This window comes from Balaenoptera acutorostrata, chromosome 20 (assembly GCF_949987535.1).
Source record: "Balaenoptera acutorostrata chromosome 20, mBalAcu1.1, whole genome shotgun sequence".
NCBI lineage: Eukaryota > Metazoa > Chordata > Mammalia > Artiodactyla > Balaenopteridae > Balaenoptera > Balaenoptera acutorostrata.
The window spans coordinates 20437557-20459688 of NC_080083.1; the positions used below are offsets into that span (position 1 = coordinate 20437557).

The following is a 22132-nucleotide window of genomic DNA, read 5'->3' on the forward strand; positions in this document are numbered from 1 at the left end:
TAGATGGCTTCTTCCAAGTCTTAAATTCGATGATTCTAGAATTCACTTTTATAGTTTAAAAAAACCCTATAGTTTGGCTAAGCTTCAATTGTGCCACCATCCTACATTCGAAAGAGCAAAGGGATTTAATACGCTGTTCGGGGAGGCTGCCAAGACTTCAGGACCCTTTCTTGGTTTGAAGGTCCCCTGGGATGTTGCTTGAAGGTGGACCAGGGTTAAACCAGGGTTAAGCTCAGAGATGCTTTCATCGTCCTTATGACCTCTCTTTCCCTTGCTTCCTTTCTTCTCTGCAGAGTTTTTACTTCGGAGAAAGTGGAATCCTTAAGAATAAACCATTTGGTTTATGCCTGTGGTCTCTCGGGATATAACTGTTCCTCCCATTTCTTTTCATCTCAGCTGCGAATGGAAAAAGTGCCCAGTCCTGACCTACCGCTTCTCTCTCCTACTTCCTGGAAACGTCCTCGGGTGCTTCACTTGCTCAGCACTTTCAAGATTCCACTTCATCATTCATTGAGGATGATGTTACCCTGGGCCAACCTCTCTCCCATTGCTCCACCCTCTTGGTTTTCAATAAAAGGCAGGCAAAGCCACTGCAGGAGCAGAGAGGCTGAGATCAATCCAGAAACCAACAGCTCCCACGCTGAAACTTGAATCCTCTCCCTCCAACATGAAGGCGTCCGCAGCCCTCCTGTGTCTGCTGCTCACAGCAGCTGCCTTCAGCACCCAGGTGCTCGCTCAGCCAGGTAAGCCCCCTGTCTCTTTCCCTTTGAAGCACATCACCCCATCTCTGGGTCATGATGGACCATCAGAGCAGAAGTGTACCCACACTCTCGCTTGAACTACAAGATCAGGAAAGTCAGAGAGGCAGAGGAGTGAGCTTGATCACAGAGCTTCCCTTGGGCAGAGCCTGGATGAGAATTCCAGCTGTAGACCCCAAATCCAGCTCCTTCCAGGACTCCAGCTCTGGAAGCATGAACCCAGAGCAGTTACCATCCTGGCTCCTTTCAGCAACATTTGGGGACTGGGATATAAAGAGAGGGGGTTCTCTGGCAGGGTATTTCCAGAGACTGTGGAGGGCAGAGGAGGAGACCTGGAATCTGGACTCCAGAGACTCAGTTTTGCAGAGGCAGTGGGTACCAGGGAAACTCACAACCAAGCATCGATTACTTGGAGCCTAAAGGGGACCCACAGCTGTTGTGTCCCTGACCCCGATAACTTGGATTATTAGCTCCTCCTAACAGCACTTCCAAAAGTTATTTAGTTTTAACAGAGCTCCCTTCCCTCAGTTCATTATTGATGCTATATACCCATTTTAGAGCATAGGAAACTGAGTTTGTATGCTATTCTAGCATAGGCAGAAGTACTGGAATTTAAGCAGTTCTACCTCCACTCCTGACTCCGTTTTGTGTTCTCCTTACTCCTCTTTTCTGCTCTGATTGAGATCAGAAAGAACCTGCTCCATCCTAAAGTGCTTTTTCTTTGTGGTTCTATTTTCAGATGCAATTAACTCCCCAGTCACCTGCTGCTATACACTCACCCATAAGAAGATCTCGACACAGAGGCTGATGAGCTATAGAAGAGTCACCAGCAGCAAGTGTCCCAAAGAAGCTGTGATGTGAGTTTAACACTTCAGGCCTCCGTGGTCCAGTTCTTCCTCGGGGCACTAGGGGCATGGCTCACAAATGTAAAGTCAGAGAGTTACATGACCTAATCCAACATCCAAAGGTGCCCAACGGAAAAACTGCAGCCACAAGGGAAAAAGTTACTCCTAACATCACTCTCCATCTGGGTGCTTATTCAGACCATCCCAGTTTCTTTAGCCTGAAATCAGGATGGCTTTAACTGTACCACCTACAGGACTGACTTGCCCTGGGCTCCCTCCTTCCACCTGCCTTCCTCCTCAAGTTCCCATGGCGGCGTCTTGGGGCAAATAGCCTGCATTCACAGGCTGAAATCTCAACGGAACTCCATCTAACCGTCCCCTCTCTCCTCCACAGCTTCAAGACCATACTGGGCAAGGAGATCTGTGCAGACCCCAAGCAGAAGTGGGTCCAGGACTCCATGAGACATCTGGATAAGAAAAGGCAGACTCCAAAGCCTTGAGCACTCCCTCCACAACCCGAGAATCTGAAGACAGTCTGTTTTCTTCTAGCTTTCCTTAACTGCCCTCGGATGTTATCTTATTATAATTTTAAAGAGTATGAACTTTATTGATATGAAACATGATGTCTTAAGTAATATTAATCTTATTTAAGTTATTGATGTTTTAAGTTTATCTTCCATGACTACTAGTGTTTTGGTTTGTTTTTTAAATGGAGATTTGGGCAAATTGCTTTCCTCTGTGAATCCCAATTCTACCCCTGGGATGGCGGGAGGGTCCTTGCAAGGATGATTAATGAAAAAACTTTTTGTTTTACATTCTAAGTCATTGCTGAAAGTGCTATTGTGGAAATGTATATTATGTAACTATTGAACAAAATATATATATTTTTGTACAAAACCTGTCTTTTGACATTTTCTTGAAGGAAATTAAAAAGCGGAGTATAATCTTGGTGAAGGGGGAGGAGCAGGGTTTCAGAGCATGGGGCTCATGTTTTGGAAGAATAAGAATGTGAACTGGCTCTGGTCTTTTCCACTGGGTGAGCTCATCTGAGTGCCTACAGAAGAATTTTTATGGCAGGATCCAATCAGGCATTTCATCACTACCACTCCAATCCCCGACACCATCTGCCCAGATCCCAATGACCCTTGTCACCTGTTTAGCAACAGCCCACCCACCCCCATCCTTTTGCTCACAGCCCTTGACCCTTGCCCTCAATATCTCCTATAATCTATTGCAACTTTCCTCTAACTGTGTTACTTTCCTCCAATTTCTCCCCCTCCTGTTAATCCTCCAACTTGGAGTAATACAGACACTGTAGACATTGGGAAATCAGGGAGAGACTTAATGACCATCGATAAGATTCATTAAGAATATATGACTTGAACTTATCTTTGATGAATGTATGAGATTTTTCTAGACAAATTACAAGATCATTAAGAAAAGGAGAGGGAATTCCCTGGCGGTCCAGTGGTTAGGACTCTGTGTGATCTCACTGCCGAGGGCCAAGTTTCAATCCCTGGTCGGGAAACTAAAATCCCACAAGCCATGTGGCATGGCCAAAAAAGAAAAAAGAAAAAGGAAAAGAAAAGGAGAAGAGTGGGACCAAATATCTAGAGGTAAAAATGATGATGACATGCCCATCAAAGAGGGAGAAAACCAATTAGATGAGAATTGGGCTCCATGTCTGTGTCAAGTGACAGGGAAGATTAGGAAGGAAGGGTGAGCAAAGGGTTTTATTTATTTATTTATATTTTGGCTGCATCGGGTCTTCGTTGCTGCGCACGTGCCTTCTCTAGTTGCAGCGAGCGGGGGCTACCCTTCGTTGCAGTGTGCGGGCTTCTCACTGCGGTGGCTTCTCTTGTTGCGGAGCACGGGCTCTAGGCACGCAGGCTTCAGTAGTTGTGGCACATGGGCTCTAGAGCACAGGCTCAGTAGTTGTGGAGCACAGGCTTAGTTTCTCCACACAGGCTTAGTTGCTCCGTGGCATGTGGGATCTTCCTGCACCAGGGCTCGAACCCTTGTTCCCTGCATTGGCAGATGAATTCTTAACCACTGTGCCACCAGGGAAGTCCCGAGTAAAGGGTTTTAAATGTCAAGGTGGCAAGTTAATAGCCTCATAGGTTAACAGGAGATGCTGGAAATGTTTGGGCCACTAAGGAAGGATATGTCCATGTTCAGAGGTTCAGAGATGAGTTTCAGTAAATGTAACTTACTGGCTTCATGCAGACCTGGACAAGTAGGGACAAGGAAGAGGCTACTGCCATGGTCCAGGCAAGAGATGATGAGTGTCTGAATATGGAGTATAAGAGGTAACATCGGAGAAAAATGAGCTGGGCAGAGTGAAATGCTGGGTATCATAGATGGAGGAGAAGACCTGTGACTTAAGATACAGAGGAAGCTCCTTCTACAACCTACATTTTAAGGGGACAGCTTTCCCTGAAACCAGAATGCACTTTTTTCCATCACTATCTCCCAATCCCAACCCCAGGAGCCTGGGATCATATTTTAGATGGATAGGCCTCTTTTTCCAGAATGTCCACCTAAGTTGTCTATTCCTTTGCGTGGCTTTTTTTTTTTATAATGTTTTTTTTTAAATTAATTAATTTATTTATTTTTGGCTGTATTGGGTCTTCGTTTCTGTGCGAGGTCTTTCTCTAGTTGCGGCAAGCAGGGGCCACTCTTCATCGCGGTGCGCGGGCCCCTCACTATCGCGGCCTCTCTTGTTGCGGAGCACAGGCTCCAGACGCGCAGGCTCAGTAGTTGTGGCTCACGGGCCTAGTTGCTCCGCGGCATGTGGGATCTTCCCAGACCAGGGCTCGAACCCGTGTGCCCTGCATTGGCAGGCAGATTCTCAACCACTGCGCCGCCAGGGAAGCCCCTTTGCATGGTTTTTGACCTACCTGTGAGGCATTTGACCTACCTAGACACAGACAGTTCCTCCACTAAGGAAAGCAAATATCTTTCCCTGTGAATAAACTCTGCACGGTGAATTTGCAGATACCGAGGCCACTCTTGTGGGGAGAGGGCTGCTGTATCAAGCTAGATCAGGCAGTGCCTTTGGCAGTAGGAGAGAACCCTGGTTGGCAGGACACTTAGGTTCTAATCCCGGAACTGGCACTGACTCACTCTGTTACCTAGGGCAGGTTGAGTATTCTGAGTCTCCATCAGTAAAATGGGGATGACCCCATTTTACAAGTAGGAACCCAGCAGACCCTAGGTTTTGGGATCTGGGGGTATGTCTTTTGGAAAACTTTCATTTCTACCACCTAGAGCTGAAGAGGAAGAGAGGGGATTCTGCTTCTAGGAATCCAGATTCCTGAGCCCATCCGGAGTCCCTGATTCTGGCTGAGGGATTCCATCAGAGCTCCAAGGGACACTCCCAAAGTGCCCTGGTACATCAGTCAGCAGACAATTCACTGGCAGCTATTAATGGAACTCGCTGACCCTCGTGCCAGGTCCAACAGTACCCCCTGTCCGTCCTTCACTCCTCCAATCCTCAGCCTTGACCGCTCAAATTGCAGTGGATGCCAGGAGGCAAAAACAGAATGAAGTGCATGCAAATGGGGCATCACCCTACAGCTTACTGAGCATCAGACCCTCTAATGCCAGGCTGATTTGAAGTGGAGGGTCTGGAAAGAGGGGAGGCTTAGGGGCGGGGCAATGCCTGTGCTCAAGTCCCCAAAATAATCTACTCACATTCCCTTTGCAACCCATATCTACTCACTTTCAGGAAACCTTGAATCCATTTTTGTTGTTGCTGTTGTTCCAGCTAAGCATGGGATTCCTTGCTCCTTGCGTGACGAATCTCTGAGCACAAAGCACTGGCAAGAGGCCCTGTTTTAAGAGGGAATGCCAAGTGTATTCATATCCCGTCACTGCCAACAGTCTGTTCCAGGAAACCTAGGCTTTTCCTATCATGCTCAAGATTCTTCCAGCCTCTTCTCGTTGCCCCATTCTAAAGTCACTTCTACATGTTTTAGTATTTGTAATAGCAGCACCCCACTTCCCGGTACCAAAATCTGTATTCATTCCTTATTGCCACTGTAACAAATTATCATAAACGTAATGCCTTAAAACAATACAAATATATTATCTTACAGTTCTGGAGATGTTTAAAATGGGTCTGTAGGGCTGCATTCCTTCTGGAGACTCTGAGAATCAGTTTTCTTACCTTTTCCAACTTCTAGAGGCTTTCTGCATCCCTTAGCTCCTGGCCCCCTCCTCTATTCATAGCAGCCTTTTTTTTTTTCTCTGCCCCCCCCCCGCCCACCCTTTCCACCTTCTCCCCACACACCTGATAATGGTGAATAAAAGACTGGGGCAAAAGAAATAAGCCAGAGAGAGAGAGAGAGAGAGAGAGAGAGAGAGAGAGAGAAGGGGCAGGTGATAGGCATTAGCCAGATTCTGTGATCCTTCATTCATCTTCCCTGCATATAGCGGGAGAGCTATATAGGATCAAAGTTCACATATACTATTGAAATTAAGATGGTATTAACCTGAACTAGATTGTTACAAATTACAATAATAGCAGTAATCCTCATAGTGCCCACTAAGACAATAACTCAAAAATATACAATAAAAGAGAAGAGGAAATAAAATGGTACACGAGAAACTATGGAACACAAGAAAATTTAAAAAGTAATGGAAAGAAGAGTGAAGTCAGTAGGATGACCAAATAAGATGTCCCTTGCTCATATCTCCCCATCAACAACAACAATTTTTCAGTTATCCATGAACAAAAATGCCTTTTTGGATCTGTGGGATCGAGCACTGTATGCCACGGGACCTGGGAGGAGTCTTGCCCACCCATTCATCAGGTCAAAAGCATATAGATCGAAGTCCTAGCTGTGAAATCTGCAGTAGCCCATGAATTGGCACCAGCCTCTCCTGTCTGTGGTTTGGAAGCCCCTGGAGAACAGTGTCTTAGCCAATTACCCACAGATGAGAGAGTCTTTGTGGAAGTCCAGGTTTCCAGTGGAGATGTTCCAGCACACCACGCAGTTGGAGCAAAAAAATCAAGTTTGGATGCATTGGAGAGCGTAACAGGACCAGTTTCATGTTACCTGCATTACCCCTCCCCCAAAGTGGTACAGCTCAGTGCCAAGAAGGACATTCTGAGCTGCTGTGCTTTCTCCTGGGAGGTTGGGGGGCAGGGAGTGAGATTGTGTGTGTGAACTTCCCCAGCTTCCCAGCTGTGTGGACACTGCCCCAGAAACCCATTTCTTTCCTGCTCCTTACAGAGTCTTGATTCCGAACTACATACATGACTAGGGGCCAGGAAGAGGCTGGGAGAGCAGCAGATAGAACTTTGGGGAGGCATTAGAAGGATACAGATCCTAGTAATTGCACTGCAGACTCCGAGAAACCTGCAAGATCTCAGCTGCAGATCCCCCTAAGTGGCCCACGGGCACCCCAGCACTCCATGAGCCTCACCCATACACACACACCAAACCTGTGGCTGGCTCCCTCTGAGTGTTCCCGACAATGGCAAGAGCGAGCTTTGGCAGACAGCTAGAGAGCACATGCAGAAAGCTGGCCTGAATCTGTGCCTCACGGAGAGATCTACTTGGGCTTTAACCCCGCCCTTGAGAGAGCAAAGGAGGCTGTCAAGCACTTGGCAGGCTTGAGAGAAGGCATGCAAGTTAAAGAATTCTGCCACAAAGGGGAGCTTAAAGCATGGAGCAAGCATATTTTTAGAAGTTCTGAGAGAACCTCAAAATCCCTAGCAGGGTTGACAGGAGGTATTTCTCTCCTGAAGTCACTCAGTAAAGACCAGAGGGAGTGACTGCTACTTCAGATTCAAAGAAAGCAACGCAAGACTTCAAGGAACATGAAAAGTCGAGGAAAGGTGACACCATCAAAGGATCACAATAATCTTCCAGTAACTGACCCAAAGACACTGAAATCTATTATTTACCTGAAAAAGAATTTTAAATGTCCTTTTAAAGGAATCTCAATGAGCTACAAGAACATGGAGAAAGACAATTCAACAAAATTAGTCAAAAAATATATACACAAACAAAATAAGAAGTTTAACAAGGAGATAGAAAATCATTTTAAAAAATTCTGTGGCTGGAGATACAATGAATGAAATGAAAAATACAATAGATGCCATCAACAGCAGAATGGACCAAGAAGAATTTGTGAAATAGAAGGCAAGACCTTTGAAATTATTAGTCAGAGGAGAACAAAGAAGAAAGAAGTAAAAAGAGTGAAGAAAGACTTTGTGATCTATTGAATACTGTCAAAAGAAACAATCTGTGAATTATTGGAGTCCCAGAAGGAGAAGAGAGGGAGAAGGGGGCAGAAAGCTTATTTAAAGAAATAGTGGCTAAGAACTTCACAAATCTGGAGAGAGATTTGGATATTCAAGTTCATGAAATTCATAGGTTCCCAAACAAACTCAAAGAGATCTTCTCCAAGACATGTTGTAATAAAACAGTCAAAAATCAAGGACAGAGAGAATCTTAAAAGTACAAGAGAAAAGAAGCTTGTAACTTAAAAAAATAACTCCCATAAGGTTGTCAGTGGATTTCTCAGCAAAAACCTTGCAGTCAGAAGAGAGTTGGATGTTATAGTGAAAGTGCTGAAAGAAAAAAAAAAAGCTGCCAACCAAGAACACTCTACCTGGAAAAGTTGTCCTTCAGAAGTGAAGAAAAGATAAAGATTTTCCCAGATAAACAAAAACTCAGGGAGTTTATCACCTCTAGACCTGCCTTACAAGAAATGCTGAAAGGGGTTCTCCAAGCTGAAATGAAAGGACATTAATTAGTTATATGAAAATATACAATACACTGGTAAAGGTACACATATAGTCAAATTCAGAATACTCTAATACTGTAATATGATTTTACACGTAACTCTAGTACAAAGGTTAAAGGACAAAAGTATTAAAAATAAATATAGCTACAATAATTTGTTAATGGTTACATGATACACAAAAAGGTTAATTGTAACATAACAAACATAAAAGGGGGATAAATGAGTAGAGTTTTTGTATGCAATCAAAGTAAAGTTGTTAACAGTGTAAAATAGACTGTTGTGTCTATAAGATGTATTATGTAAGCCTCATGGTAAACACAAAGCAAAAAACTAGAGCAGATACATAAAAGATAAAGAGAAGGGAATCAAAGCATACCACTATGAAAAAGCATCAGTTCACAAAGGAAGGCAGTGAGAGAGGAAGAAAGGTTCAAGGGAACTACAAAATTGTTAAGAAAACAATAAGAAGGCAGTCCTAAGTCCTTACCTACCAATTATTACTCTAAATGTGAATGGATTAAATTCTCCAAAAAAGGCATAGTGTGGCTGAATGGATTAAAAAGACAAGACCCAACTATATGCTTACTACAAGAGACTCACTTCAGCTTTAAGGACACACACAGGCTCAAAGCGAAGGGGTGAAAAAAGATATTTGATGCAAGTAGAAACCAAAAGGGAGCAGAAGTAGCTATACTTATATCAGACAAAATAGACTTTAAGCCAAAAACTGTAAGAAGAAACAAAGAAGGTCATTATACAAGGATAAAGGTGTCAGTTCATCAAGAGAATATAACAATCATAAGCACATATGCACCCAATATTGAGGCAACTAAATATATTAAGCAAATACTAACAGATCTAAAGGGAGAAATAGACAACAATATTAGTAGGGGACTTAAATACCTCATTTTCAATAATGGCTAGATCATCCAGACAGAAAATCAATAAGAAAATATTAGACTTGAACTATACTTTAGACCAAATGCACCTGACAGACATATACAAAACATTTCATCCAACAGCAGCAGAATACACATTCTTCTCAATCACACACCAAACATTCTCCAGGATAGATCATATTATAGATAACAAAATAAGTCTTAGCAAATTTTAAAAGATTGAAATTATGCCAAGTATTTTTTCTGAACACAATGGTATGAAACCATAAATCAATAACAGGAGAAAAACTGGAAAATTCACAAATATGAAAATGAAACAACACACTCCTGAACAATGGGTCAATGAAGAATCAAAAGGGAGATCAAAAAAAAAATCTTGAAACAAGTAGAAATGGAAACACAATACAACAAAACTTATAGGATGCAGCAAAAACACTCTAAGAGGGAAGTGTATAGTGATAAATGTCTTCATCAAGAAAAAAAAAAAAGATCTCAAATAAACAACCTAACTGTACACCTTAAGAAACTAGAAAAAAGAGGAACAAACTCAGCCCAAAGCTAGCAGAAGAAAGGAAATAACAAAGATCAGAACAGAAATAAATTAAACTGAGTCCAGAAAAACAACAGAAAAGATCAACAAAACTAAGAGCTGTTGGTTTTTGTTTTTTGAAAAGATAAACAAAAGTTGACAGCTAGTTACACTGAGAAAACTAAGAAAAAGAAGAAAGAAGGCTCAAATAAATAGAAGACTCAAATAAATATAAAATCAGAAATTAAAAAGAAGACATTACAACCAATACCACAGAAATACAAAGGGTCATAAGGGACTACATGAACAGTTTACACCAACAAATTAGATAACCTAGAAGTAATGGATCAATTCCTAGAAACTTACAACCGACCAAAACCAAGTCATGAAGAAATAGAAAATCTGAACAGACCAATAATAAGTAAGGAGATTGAATAGACAATCGAAAATCTTCTAACAAAGAAAAGCCCAGGACTAAAAGGTTTCCCTGATGAATTCTACCAAACATTTAAAGAAGAATTAATGCCAATTTTTCACAAAGTCTTCCAAAAATTTGAAGAGAAGGAAGCACTCTCAAACTAATTTTACAAGGCCAGCGTTACCCAATATCAAAGCTAAACACTACAAGAAAAGAAACCTACAGCCCATGTTCCTGATGAATATAAATGCAAAAATCCTCATAATATCCCAAGCTGAATTCAAGAGCACATGTAAAGGATCTTATACCATGATCAAGTGGATTTATCCCTGAGACATAACTATGGTTCAACATGCACAAATCAATAAATGTGATACACCACATTAATAGAATGAAAGATAAAAACCACGATTTTCTCAACAGATGCAGAAAAAGCATTTGATGAAATACAACATCCTTTCATGATAAAAACTTTCAACAAAAGGGGTATAAAAGGAACATACCTCAACATAATAGAAGCCATAGATGACAAGCCCACAGCTAACATCACACCCAACAGTGTAAGGTTGAAAGCTAAAACAGTGGTTTTAAAACGTGTCTGCAAATTCTTTTACACTCCTTACATTAAGATACATGGTCTATGTTCCCTGGCCTTGCACCCGGGAGCCTAAAAGGAAAATGGGAAAATTCCTTTCATCTCCTTGACCTTGGTATCCCTACTTCCTTCCTTGTTCTACAGAAAGTGTTTTATTTCAAAAAACAGGACCCTTAATAATAGCCAGAGGTCACATCCTGTGGTCTGACTTGGTATAGCCCCTACCTCCCCTACCACTCCTGATCTTAGAAGGAAAACAGGCCAGCGTCAACTCACACTTTTCTCTATCTCCTAACAGCTTCCTCAGGGCAGGGTGATGGCTCGGCCGATTTATTACTCCATCCTGTGATTCACCCAGAAGAATAAGGGCCTCTCACCCACTGACTTTCTCCCTATTCCTGTGTGCTCTCTATAAAAAGTAGGCAGAGCCACCAGAGGGGAAGAGAGGCTGAGACCAACTCAGACACCAGCAACTGCCATGGTGAAGCTCAAGTCCTCACCCCCCAGCATAGAGGTCTCTGTAGTCCTCCTGTGTCTACTGCTCACAACAGCCGCCTTCAGCACCCAGGTGCTCGCTCAGCCACGCAAGCCCCCCTCTTCTTCCCTTTGAAGCACATCAGCCCGTCTCTAGGTCATGATGGGCCTTCAGAGCAGAGGGGTATCCACACTCTCACTTTAACAACTGTTTTTACAAGATCGGAAAAGTCTGAGAAGGATAAGGAATAAGGCTGACTGCACAGCTTCTCCTGGGCAAAGCCGGGATGGGAATTCCAGCTGTGGACACCAAATTCAGCTCCTTCCAGAACTCCAGCTCTGGAAACATGATCCTACTGCAGTTACTACCCTGGCTCCTTTCAGCAGTGTTTGGGGACCAGGATATCAAAGAGAGAGGGTCTGTACCAGTGGGTGTGCAGAATATTTCCAGATATGGTGGAGGGCAAAGGAGGAGACCCAGAATCTGGACTCCAGAGACGTATCTCTGCAGAGGCAGTGGGTATCAGGAAAATTCATGACTGGGCATAGATTGGCTGGAGCCTAATAGAGGACCCATACCTGAGGTCCTTTTGCCCTAAGGAATTGTAATATTCTATTCGCCCCTCCAAGCATGTCAGCCCAGAGTTGCAGTCAGTTCTTCTCCTCTCATTTGGTGATGGTGCCCTCCCACTTTACAGCACATGCAAGTGAGACGGAGAGTTTAAGGAACACCTCAAAGGGCAGACCACTGGGTTTAGGATGGGCAGTTTCCCTTTTCTTTGACTCCTCCTTCTATGGTTCTCTACTTTATAAACAGAAAGCCCCGGAACACAGTCTAAGTAGCCTTTCTTTTGTTGTTTCACTAAGAAGGAATTAATCATTCAACCACCTGCTACTATAGACTCACCAATAAGTAGATCCCCATCCAGAAGCTGGAGAGCTACAGAAGAATTATCAGCAGCCAGTGTCCCCAGGAAGCTGTGATGTGAGTGGACCACGACCACCCACGTTCAACCCTCGGTCCTGAGTTCTTCCCCCGGGGCAGTGGATAGGGTTATTATCAGACTGAACTGGAGATGCTTTAAACCATCTCTAATCCAATTCTAGAAATTTTCCATTGGGAAAACTGAATTCAAGAAAATAAAGAGACTTCTCCCTCCCAGGTCCTGTCCAGTCATTGGTTCAGCTCTACAGTTCCTTCATCCAGGAGCCAGGATGGTTTCCCCTGGACCAGCAAAGGCAGCTGCTTCTCCTAAGGCCCCTTCTCCTCCTCCATCCCTGGGGCAGCTCCATCATCCAGACTATTGGGCCAGGCATGTTTCCTATACAGTAGGTTACACTCCCAGGCCTGAATACTCAAGGCTCCCCATCTAACTGTGCCGTCTCTCCTCCACAGCTTCAAGCCCAAACTGGCCAAGGAGGTCTATGCTGACCCCAAGCAGAAATGGGTCCAGGATCTCAGGACAAGAAAACTCAAACACCAAAGCTTTGACACTCATGGGTGCACTGAAGCCAAGCTGGCACCTGAGAAACAATTAATTTATATTCCCTATCCTTCCCAAGATGCATTCTGCGATAATTGTATTATAATTCTAAAGAATGTGAGCTTTGCATAATAATTTGAATCATAGTTTTTCTTCCGTAATATTTTATATTTTTAAAAGTAATATTCTAATTTAATGTGACATGGAATTAATTCAGTTAATTAATTTAATAAAAGTGGGATTTAAATGCAGACCCTTGGACACATCACATCACATCAGTACCCTAAAAACTACAGGGCGCTCCCCTCCCCTCTACCTCACTGATTTGCCATTAAAAACCTAAAATGTGTAGTATTGATTAGACATTCAGCAGCAGCAGCAAGGAAGCTAATATCTCAGGTTGAAGAGATGGAGGTTCATGTTACAAAGGGTCAAAGCTGTGAGGTCCTGTCTGCTGAAACTGTAGCTCCAAGGAGAGAGTATGAAAAATATACATTAGTCATATATTGGTTGTTTTTGTCTTCATTTGTTAAAGTATTGCAAGAAAGAGATGAGCTCAGAAAAGAATGGACAAGTTTTAAAGTAGAAATGAAATAGAATAAAGTCTCCAGATCCAGAACCTGAGATTGTTGGGAAAGCCATCTGTTTCTGGGTCCCAAACCTTAAAAGAAGGAATTTAAGGGGAAAAAGTAAAAGAATTTTAGTAATAAAATTCAGAAAAAGAACTCTTAGTTGGATGAAGTGACTTAGGGCAAAATCAGATTGAAGTTGTAGCCTTGCCATTTCAAGCTCCATTAAGAAGAGGAAGAAAAAGAGAAAGAGAGAGAGGGAGAAGAAAAAGCAGAAACCATTTGAGAAGTTTATCCAGAAATAAACTTGGGCTGTGGTTTTTGGCATATGAAATTGACTGAGTGGAAAGGTATCAGCCTACTAAGTTATCAAGAGAATTATACTATATTGCCATTAAAACGGTGAATGAATGAGCTTGGACTGGAAAAAAAAACAAACAGACAAAAACGAAGAGAGAAGCCATTGACAGTTCAAGATGAAAACAAACCCCAAATACTACAGCGCAGCAAGCAGTCTTCAAAGGCTGCAGAGCCCAGTAGAACATCATGTCTCTCTTCCACACCCACTTCAAAGGTGGCCAAGGGGAATACTGTGAAAGGAGGGTTCTCACAAAGGCAATCAGGAGCCAGGATCAGAAAGACAAAAGAGACTCCCCAGATTGCAGAATCAAGCCTCATCAAGGGTGAGGGACTTTTCCAACCTCTGCCTGAAGGACTGCAGGATTGCAACAGAGTACTGTCCACTGGGGTCTACCATCTTCCCCTCCATGAATGAGGGTGTTGATGGCAAGTAGCCTGTCCTCTGCAAACTTGATATATTACATTAGGGGCAAACAGTTTGTCTTTTTAGTTCATAGGTCACTGGACAAAATGTATCCGTATCTTCACCTGACAGAGAGGACCACCTGCCATCCAGAGATCCTGGACATTTAGGTTGATGCAATGACTACATAGGACCTTGGGTTGTCTCTCTCTCGGGGATAGGTTAATTGTGTTAACCTATGTTGAGAAGGAAGTGAGCAAAGGACAGACTATGATAGAAACGATTAGCCCTAATCAAAATTTATGTGCTCCTCTTCATTTCTCAGCCTCCTTTGCACTTAGACTAGAGTCATGTGATGCATGAAGGTCAACAGGATGTAGACAAATGTGATATAAACTGTATCCATGCCTGGTTCTTTGAAACATCCTACACAATCTATCCACTCTCTCTCTCCCTGCCTCAGTGAACTTGGAGGCCACACGTTCCAGATGGTGGCTGTAATTTACAAACAAGCTGGATCTTAGTCACTCCTCAGAAGAGAGCACTCTTGACAAAGCAACCTGACCAATATCAGGCTGTGACATAAACAGAAAATAGATGTTGCAATAAGCTACTGAGATTTTCATGATTGCTATCGTTGAAGCATAGGCTAGCTTTACCGTGACCAATGGCTCAGGAAAATACTTCCAGCATTCTGTGCCTCAGTTTTACCCTTTGTATGAAAGACTGAAGTTGATTGCTCCAAAAGGACTATATGAGATAATATAATGAACAATAAGAGTCTTTTAAATACAAGACTTTTAAATATAAGGTTTTTTATTTATCTATTTATTTATTTATTTTTATAATTTTTAGTGGGGTATAGTTAATTTACAATGCTGTGTTAGTTTCAGGTGTGCATCAAAACGAATCTGTTATACATATACATATATCCACTCTTTTTTAGTTTCTTTTCCCATATAGGCCATTACAGAGTATTGAGTAGACTTCCCTCCCTGTGCTGTACAGTAGGTCCTTATCAGTTATCTATTTTATATACAGTACTGTGTATGTGTCAATTCCAATCTTCCAATTTATCCCTCCCTCTCTTACACCACTGGTAGCCATAAGTTTATTTTCTACATCTGTAACTCTATTTCTGTTTTGTAGATAAGTTCATTTATAGCCTTTTTTTAGATTCCACAGATAAGTGATATCATATGATATTTGTCTTTCTCTGTCTGACTTACTTCACTCAGTATGACAATCTCTAGGTCCATTCATGTTGCTGCAAATGGCATTATTTTGTCCTTTTTACAGCTGAATAATATTCCATTGTATATATGCACCACAATTTCTTTATCCATTCCTCTGCTGATGGACATTTAGCTTGCTTCCATATCCTGGCTATTGTAAATAGTGCTGCAGTAAATATTGGGGTGCATGTATCCTTTCAAATTATCATTTTCTCTGGATATATGCCCAGGAGTGGGATTGCTAGATGATATGGTAGCTCTATTTTTAGTTTTTAAGGAATCTCCATACTGTTCTCCATAGTGACTGTACCAGTTTACATTCCCACCAACAGTGTAGGAGTGTTCCCTTTTCTCCACCCCCTTTCCAGCATTTATTGTTTGTAGATTTTTTTGATGATGGCCATTCTGACCAGTGTGAGGTGATACCTCATTAAGGAAACAATCCCATTTACCATTGCATCAAAAAGAATAAAATACCTAAGAATAAAGCTATCTAAGGAGGCAAAAGACCTATACCCAGAAAACTATAAGATATTGATGAAAGAAATAAAAGATGACACAAACAAATGGAGAGATATACCATGTTCTTGGATTGGAAGAATCAATATTGTGAAAATGACTATACTACTCACAGCAATCTACAGATTCAATGCAATCCTTATCAAATTACCAATAGCATTTTTCACAGAATTAGGCCAAAAAATTTTACAGTTTGTATGGAAACACAAATGATCATGAATAGTCAAACAATCTTGAGAAAGAAAAACAGGGTAAGTGACCTGGAAGATAAAATAGTGGCAATAACTACTGCAGAGCAGAATAAAGAAAAAAGAATGAAAAGAACTGAGGACAGTCTCAGAGACCTCTGGGACAACATTAAACGCACCAACATTCGAATTAAAGGGGTCCCAGAAGAAGAAGAGATAAAGAAAGGGACTGAGAAAATATTTGAAGAGATAATAGTTGAAAACTTGCCTAATATGGGAAAAGATATAGTTAATCAAGTCCAGGAAGAACACAAAGTCCCATACAGGATAAATCCAAGAAGAAACACGCCAAGACACATATTAATCAAACTATCAAAAATTAAATATAAAGAAAAAATATTAAAAGCAGCAAGAGAAAAGCAACAAATAACATGCAAGGGAACCCCCATAAGGTTAACAGCTGATCTTTCAGCAGAAACTCTGCAAGCCAGAAGGGAGTGGCAGGACATATTTAAAGTGAAGAAAGGGAAAAACCTACAACCAAGATTACTCTATCCAGCAAGGATCTCATTCAGATTCGACGGAGAAATTAAAACCTTTACACACAAACAAAAGATAAGAGAATTCAGCACCACCAAACCAGCTTTACAACAAATGCTAAAGGAACTTCTCTAGGCAGGAAACACAAGAGAAGGAAAAGACCTACAATAACAAATCCAAAACAATTAAGAAAATGGTAATAGGAACATACATATCAATAATTACCTTAAATATAAATGGATTAAATGCTCCCACCAAAAGACATAGACTGGCTGAATGGATACAGAAACAAGACCCGTATATATGCTGTCTACAAGAGACCCACTTCAGACCTAGGGACACATACAGACTGAAAGCAAGGGATGGAAAAAGACATTCCATGCAAATGGAAATCAAAAGAAAGCTGGAGTAGCAATTCTCATATCAGACAAAATAGACTTTAAAATAAAGACTATTACAAGAGACAAAGAAGGACATTACATAATGATAAATGGATCAATCCAAGAAGAAGATAGAACAATTGTAAATATTTATACACCCAACATAGGAGCACCTCAATACATAAGGCAAATGCTAACAGCCATAAAAGGGGAAATCGACAGTAACACAATCATAGTAGGGGACTTTAACACCTCGCTTTCACCAATGGACAGATCATCCAAAATGAAAATAAATAAGGAAGCACAAGCTTTAAATGATACATTAAACAACATGGACTTAATTGATATTTATAGGACATTCCATCCAAAAACAGCAGAATACACTTTCTTCTCAAGTGCTCATGGAACATTCTCCAGGATAGATCATATCTCGGGTCACAAATCAAGCCTTGGTAAATTTAAGAATATTGAAATCGTATCAAGTATCTTTTCCGACCACAACACTGTGAGACTACATATCAATTACAGGAAAAAAAACTGTAAAAGATACAAACCCATGGAGGCTAAACAATGCACTACTGAATAACCAAGAGATCACCGAAGAAATCAAAGAGGAAATCAAAAAATACCTAGAGGGCTTCCCTGGTGGCGCAGTGGTTGAGAATCTGCCTGCCAATGCAGGGCACACGGGTTCGAGCCCTGGTCTGGGAAGATCCCACATGCTGCAGAGCGACTGGGCCCATGAGCCACAATTACTGAGCCTGCGCGTCTGGAGCCTGTGCTCCGCAACAAGAGAGGCCGCGATAGTGAGAGGCCCGCGCACCACGATGAAGAGTGGCCCCCACTTGCCACAACTAGAGAAAGCCCTCACACAGAAGAGAAGACCCAACACAGCCAAAAATAAATTAATTAATTAAAAAAAAATACCTAGAAACAAATGACAATGAAAACACAACGACCCAAAACTTATGGGATGCAGCAAAAGCAGTTCTAACAAGGAAGTTTATAGCAATACAATCCTAACTCAAGAAACAAGAAACATCTCAAATAAACAACCTAACCTTATACCTAAACAATTAGAGAAAGAAGAACAAAGAAACTCCCAAAGTTAGCAGAAGGAAAGAAATCATAAAGATCAGATCCGAAATAAATGAAAAAGAAATGAAGGAAACGATCACAAAAATCAATATGACTAAAAGCTGGTTCTTTGAGAAGATGAACAAATTTGATAAACCATTAGCCAGACTCATCAAGAAAAAAAGGAAGAAGACTGAAATCAATAGAATTAGAAATGAAAAAGAAGTAGCAACTGGCAGTGCAGAAATGCAAAGGATCATGAGAGATTACTACAAGCAACTTTATGCCAATAAAATGGACAACCTGAAAGAAATGGACAAATTCTTTGAAAAGCACAACCTTCTGAGACTGAACCAGGAAGAAATAGAAAATACAAACAGGACAATCACAAGCACTGAAACTGAAACTGTGATTAAAAAACTTCCAACAAACAAAAGCCTGGGACCAGATGGCTTCACAGGCGAATTCAATCAAACATTTAGAGAAGAGTTAACACCTATCTTTCTCAAACTCTTCCAAAATATAGCAGAGGGAGGAATACTCCCAAACTCATTCTACGAAGCCACCATCACCCTGATACCAAAACCAGACAAAGATGTCACAAAAAAAAGAAAACTACAGGCCAATATCACTGATGAACATAGGTGTAGAAATCCTCAACAAAATACTAGCAAACAGAATCCAACAGCACATTAAAAGGATCATACACCATGATCAAGTGGGGTTTATCCCAGGAATGCAAGGACTCTTCAATATATGGAAATCAATCAATGTGATGAAACATATTAACAAACTGAAGGAGAAAAACCATATGATCATCTCAATAGATGCAGTGGTCCTGGGGTGTAGCAGTGGCTGGTCACAGCCCCACCCTCACGGAGGTAGTCTTCTAGCCAGACAGACAACAGTGACAAAAACAAAAACAAACAAACAAAAATGGTCATGAAGAACCTAGGGGCAAGACGGGAATAAAGACACAGACCTACTAGAGAATGGACTTGAGGATACGGGGAGGGGGAAGGGTAAGCTGGGACGAAGTGAGAGAGTGGCATGGACATATATACACTATCAAATGTAAAATAGATAGCTAGTGGGAAGCAGCTGCACAGCACAGGGAGATCAGCTCAGTGCTTTGTGACCACCTAGAGGGGTGGGATAGGGAGGGTGGGAGGGAGAAGCAAGAGGGAGGAGATATGGAGATATATGTAAATGTATAGCTGATTCAGTTTGTTATACAGGAGAAACTAAGACACCATTGTAAAGCAATTATACTCCAATAAAGATGTTAAAAAAACAATAAAAATAAAAAAATAAAACACACCACGTTGCCTTAGGGATTTTATTAGTGGTCCCCAAGCTTAAGGTCTCTATTCTTTTTTTTTTTTTTTTTAAGAAAGGATTGGAATAAAATGAATGTTAATGTCTCTTTCAATTCTGTGTATAACTTTGCATTATTAGAGGAAATCTGGAGCAGAGCTGCAAAACAAACAAGGAGTCTGGCTTCCTGGGATCCTTGGCCACTGATCATCAGTCATTCTTTGGAAAACAGTCAGGAAGGTCAGATTTCATTTGTTAAAGATTTCATTTGTTAACGTGAGGACCCACGTTCTGCCCGTCACTCAGAGTCATTCCTGACCAAAGTCCCACATTCATCAGGCTCCAGGCCAGAGGCAAGTAATGGATCCAGCTCACGTCATCACTGAGTGATGAATTTCCGAGGAAGAGAGACGCGACAGCCAGTGAAGCTGTCCCCACCTGTAAGAGCCAGCCAGGCAACTGGACAAAACAGCTGCTGAACTTAAATGTTTAAAGATTTAGTTTATTTCTACCTACTGAGGTTTCTCTGATCAAGATGAAATCCAGAGCTTTGGAGGGAAACACAGGAATGTAAAGTTCCTTGCTAATAGGGCCCTCTAAAAACCCAGGAGAGTTATGAAATTATTCCTCCTAAGAGAACATAATCACTCAACCTTGTCAGCCAAACATGTTTGAATGTGCCAAACTTGTTATATTGACACAGCTTTGAAGGGCTTTGTTCCTCCACTAGTGTAACTCAGGCATTCTTGGAGAATGTCCCTAGCATAACATGCCTTTATTTGGAAACAGTTGGGAAAATTGGAGAGAAGATGTTGATGAAACCATCTGGTCAGACTCAAGGTCCTTCTGTAGCATCCCCTGGCCCACAAAATCTGCCCCCTTTCTAAATACTAATATATAGGAATTTCCACTTACAGAGTAACAGAGTGATCACTCCACAGAGCACTTTATATATATATTAACTCATTTGTTTCACCCAACAATTCTCTAAGGTAGGCATGATTATTATTCCCATCTTAACCTAGCAGAGAGTGGCTAGTAAGTTGTCCATGGTATCAGAGCTAATTAGTGGCAGAGCCATCACCCAAACTCAGGATCCTGATTCCAGAGACCACGCTAGACAACTTCATCTGGAGCTGAGCAGGAAAGAACAAGGAAAATCCAGATTTCCTGGTCTCTACTTGGTTCCTTTTTAGGTACTTGTAGACCAGTTACTCTAGATGGGAGCTGAGAGACCACGTAGGCCAGTAAGTGAACTCTCTTAATCTCGTGTCCATGATGGACATGACCAGTCAGTCACATCACTATCGTCTACTAATGCAAGGCAAGCCCTCAGAGTCCTTCTCAACACACCTCTCTGTGCCACCTGTACCAATCTGATATGGGAGTGTAAAGGAAAAGCCCGGAAAGGGCCTTGCAGTCCCTCCATACCAGTATTCAATTCTGTATTCACCGCAGTGACCCCATTAAAGACTTTAATTAAGGACCTCATTAAAAGACCCCATTAATAATGACCTCCCCTTGCACCATCTCCTCCTAGAGGGCCTAGTGTTGTGCACGAAGAGGATATATGTGGGTTCTTGTCTCCTCTTTCTCTTTGGTATTTTTAGCCATTGGGCACCTCGTCTGCAATGTGTGCTCAGGGAGTGAGGTTGAACTAGATTGCTGGTTTTCCAAACGTGTTCCTTGAATCCTTGGGGTGTGAGGGCATGTGGGCCACCTATTATGCTTCAAACAGACCCAATCCACTACAGTGTATTTGATGAACAAGCTTTGGCTATTTGATTCCATTTGGAAAAGGCTTTAGCGGCTAAGCAAATAGTTTAGAAATGCACAGGAACCTCCATACTGTTTTCCATAGGGGATGCACCAATTTCCACTCCCACCAATAGTGTACAGGGGTTCTCTTTTCTCCACGTCCTCACCAACACTTACTGTGCCTTGTCTTTTTTATAAAAGCCATCCTAAGAGGTGTGGAGTGATACCTCATTATGGTTTTGATTTGTATTTCTGGGGAGATGTTTGTCAAAGTCTACAGACATTCAGTTATAAGATGAATGAGTTCTGGGGGTCTAATGTACAGCAAGGTGACTCTAGTTAATAATATTATATTATATACTTGAAATTTGCTAAGAGAGTAGATCTGAAGTGTTCTCACCATGCATATGCCCCAAAAAGTTAACTATGTGTGGTGATGGAGGTGAGGGATGTGTGAGTTAACTTAATTGCAATAATCATTTCATAATGCATGTGAATATCAAACCATCATACTGTACACCTTCAATAGATACAAACTTTATTTGTCAAATTTCCTTAACAAAGCTGAGTAAAGAATGCACAGGAAGTCAAGATAAATAAGAAATATTCAGTTCTGATGTCCTATAACACTAAAATTCCAGGGCACTAAGATTCTGTGACCACTAGATTGAATTATGGGGTGAGTTTCTCATGTGCTACAATTTCTGGGTTCCCAGAGACCAAGCAATGTTCAGAGCTGCTGAGATCTCTCTGCATTTGGTTGGGAGCCTAGCAGAAGTTTTAGGGCCCCTTTCTGGCCTCTAAAATCCTAAAGACCACCATGTGAACAAAGGGACGAGGGAAGGTGCTTGAATCTCCTCATCTCTTCATGCCCTTGGTCTCCCTGACTCTTCCCCCACTGCAGATGGTTCATTTCAGAGAAAGCAGAGCTTGTAAAAATGACCCCCTAGGTTACCATTTGTGTTCAGTCATTCCAAAAACATGCATGAATGAAAAATGTGTCGTCCCCTCCCCCAAGGTTG

At 41.7% G+C, this 22132-nt stretch overlaps 1 protein-coding gene across 1 annotated transcript; it reads left to right on the forward strand.

Moving 5' to 3' along the window:
* The first annotated feature begins 604 nt into the window (after positions 1-604).
* On the forward strand, positions 605-2500 carry LOC103014608 (C-C motif chemokine 2). Its single transcript, XM_007190166.3, has 3 exons — positions 605-743; positions 1498-1615; positions 1998-2500. Exons 1-3 carry the CDS (start codon positions 668-670, stop codon positions 2101-2103), a joined length of 300 nt encoding a protein of 99 aa, XP_007190228.1. The 5' UTR covers positions 605-667; the 3' UTR covers positions 2104-2500.
* The last annotated feature ends 19632 nt before the right edge of the window (positions 2501-22132 follow it).

Coding starts and splice junctions, on each gene's coding strand:
- LOC103014608 (XM_007190166.3), top strand. CDS start 668: ATGAAGGCGTCCGCAGCCCTCCTGTGTCTGCTGCTCACAGCAGCTGCC. Junction 744..1,497: donor CCAGGTGCTCGCTCAGCCAG/GTAAGCCCCCTG, acceptor TTCTATTTTCAG/ATGCAATTAACTCCCCAGTC. Junction 1,616..1,997: donor TGTCCCAAAGAAGCTGTGAT/GTGAGTTTAACA, acceptor TCTCCTCCACAG/CTTCAAGACCATACTGGGCA.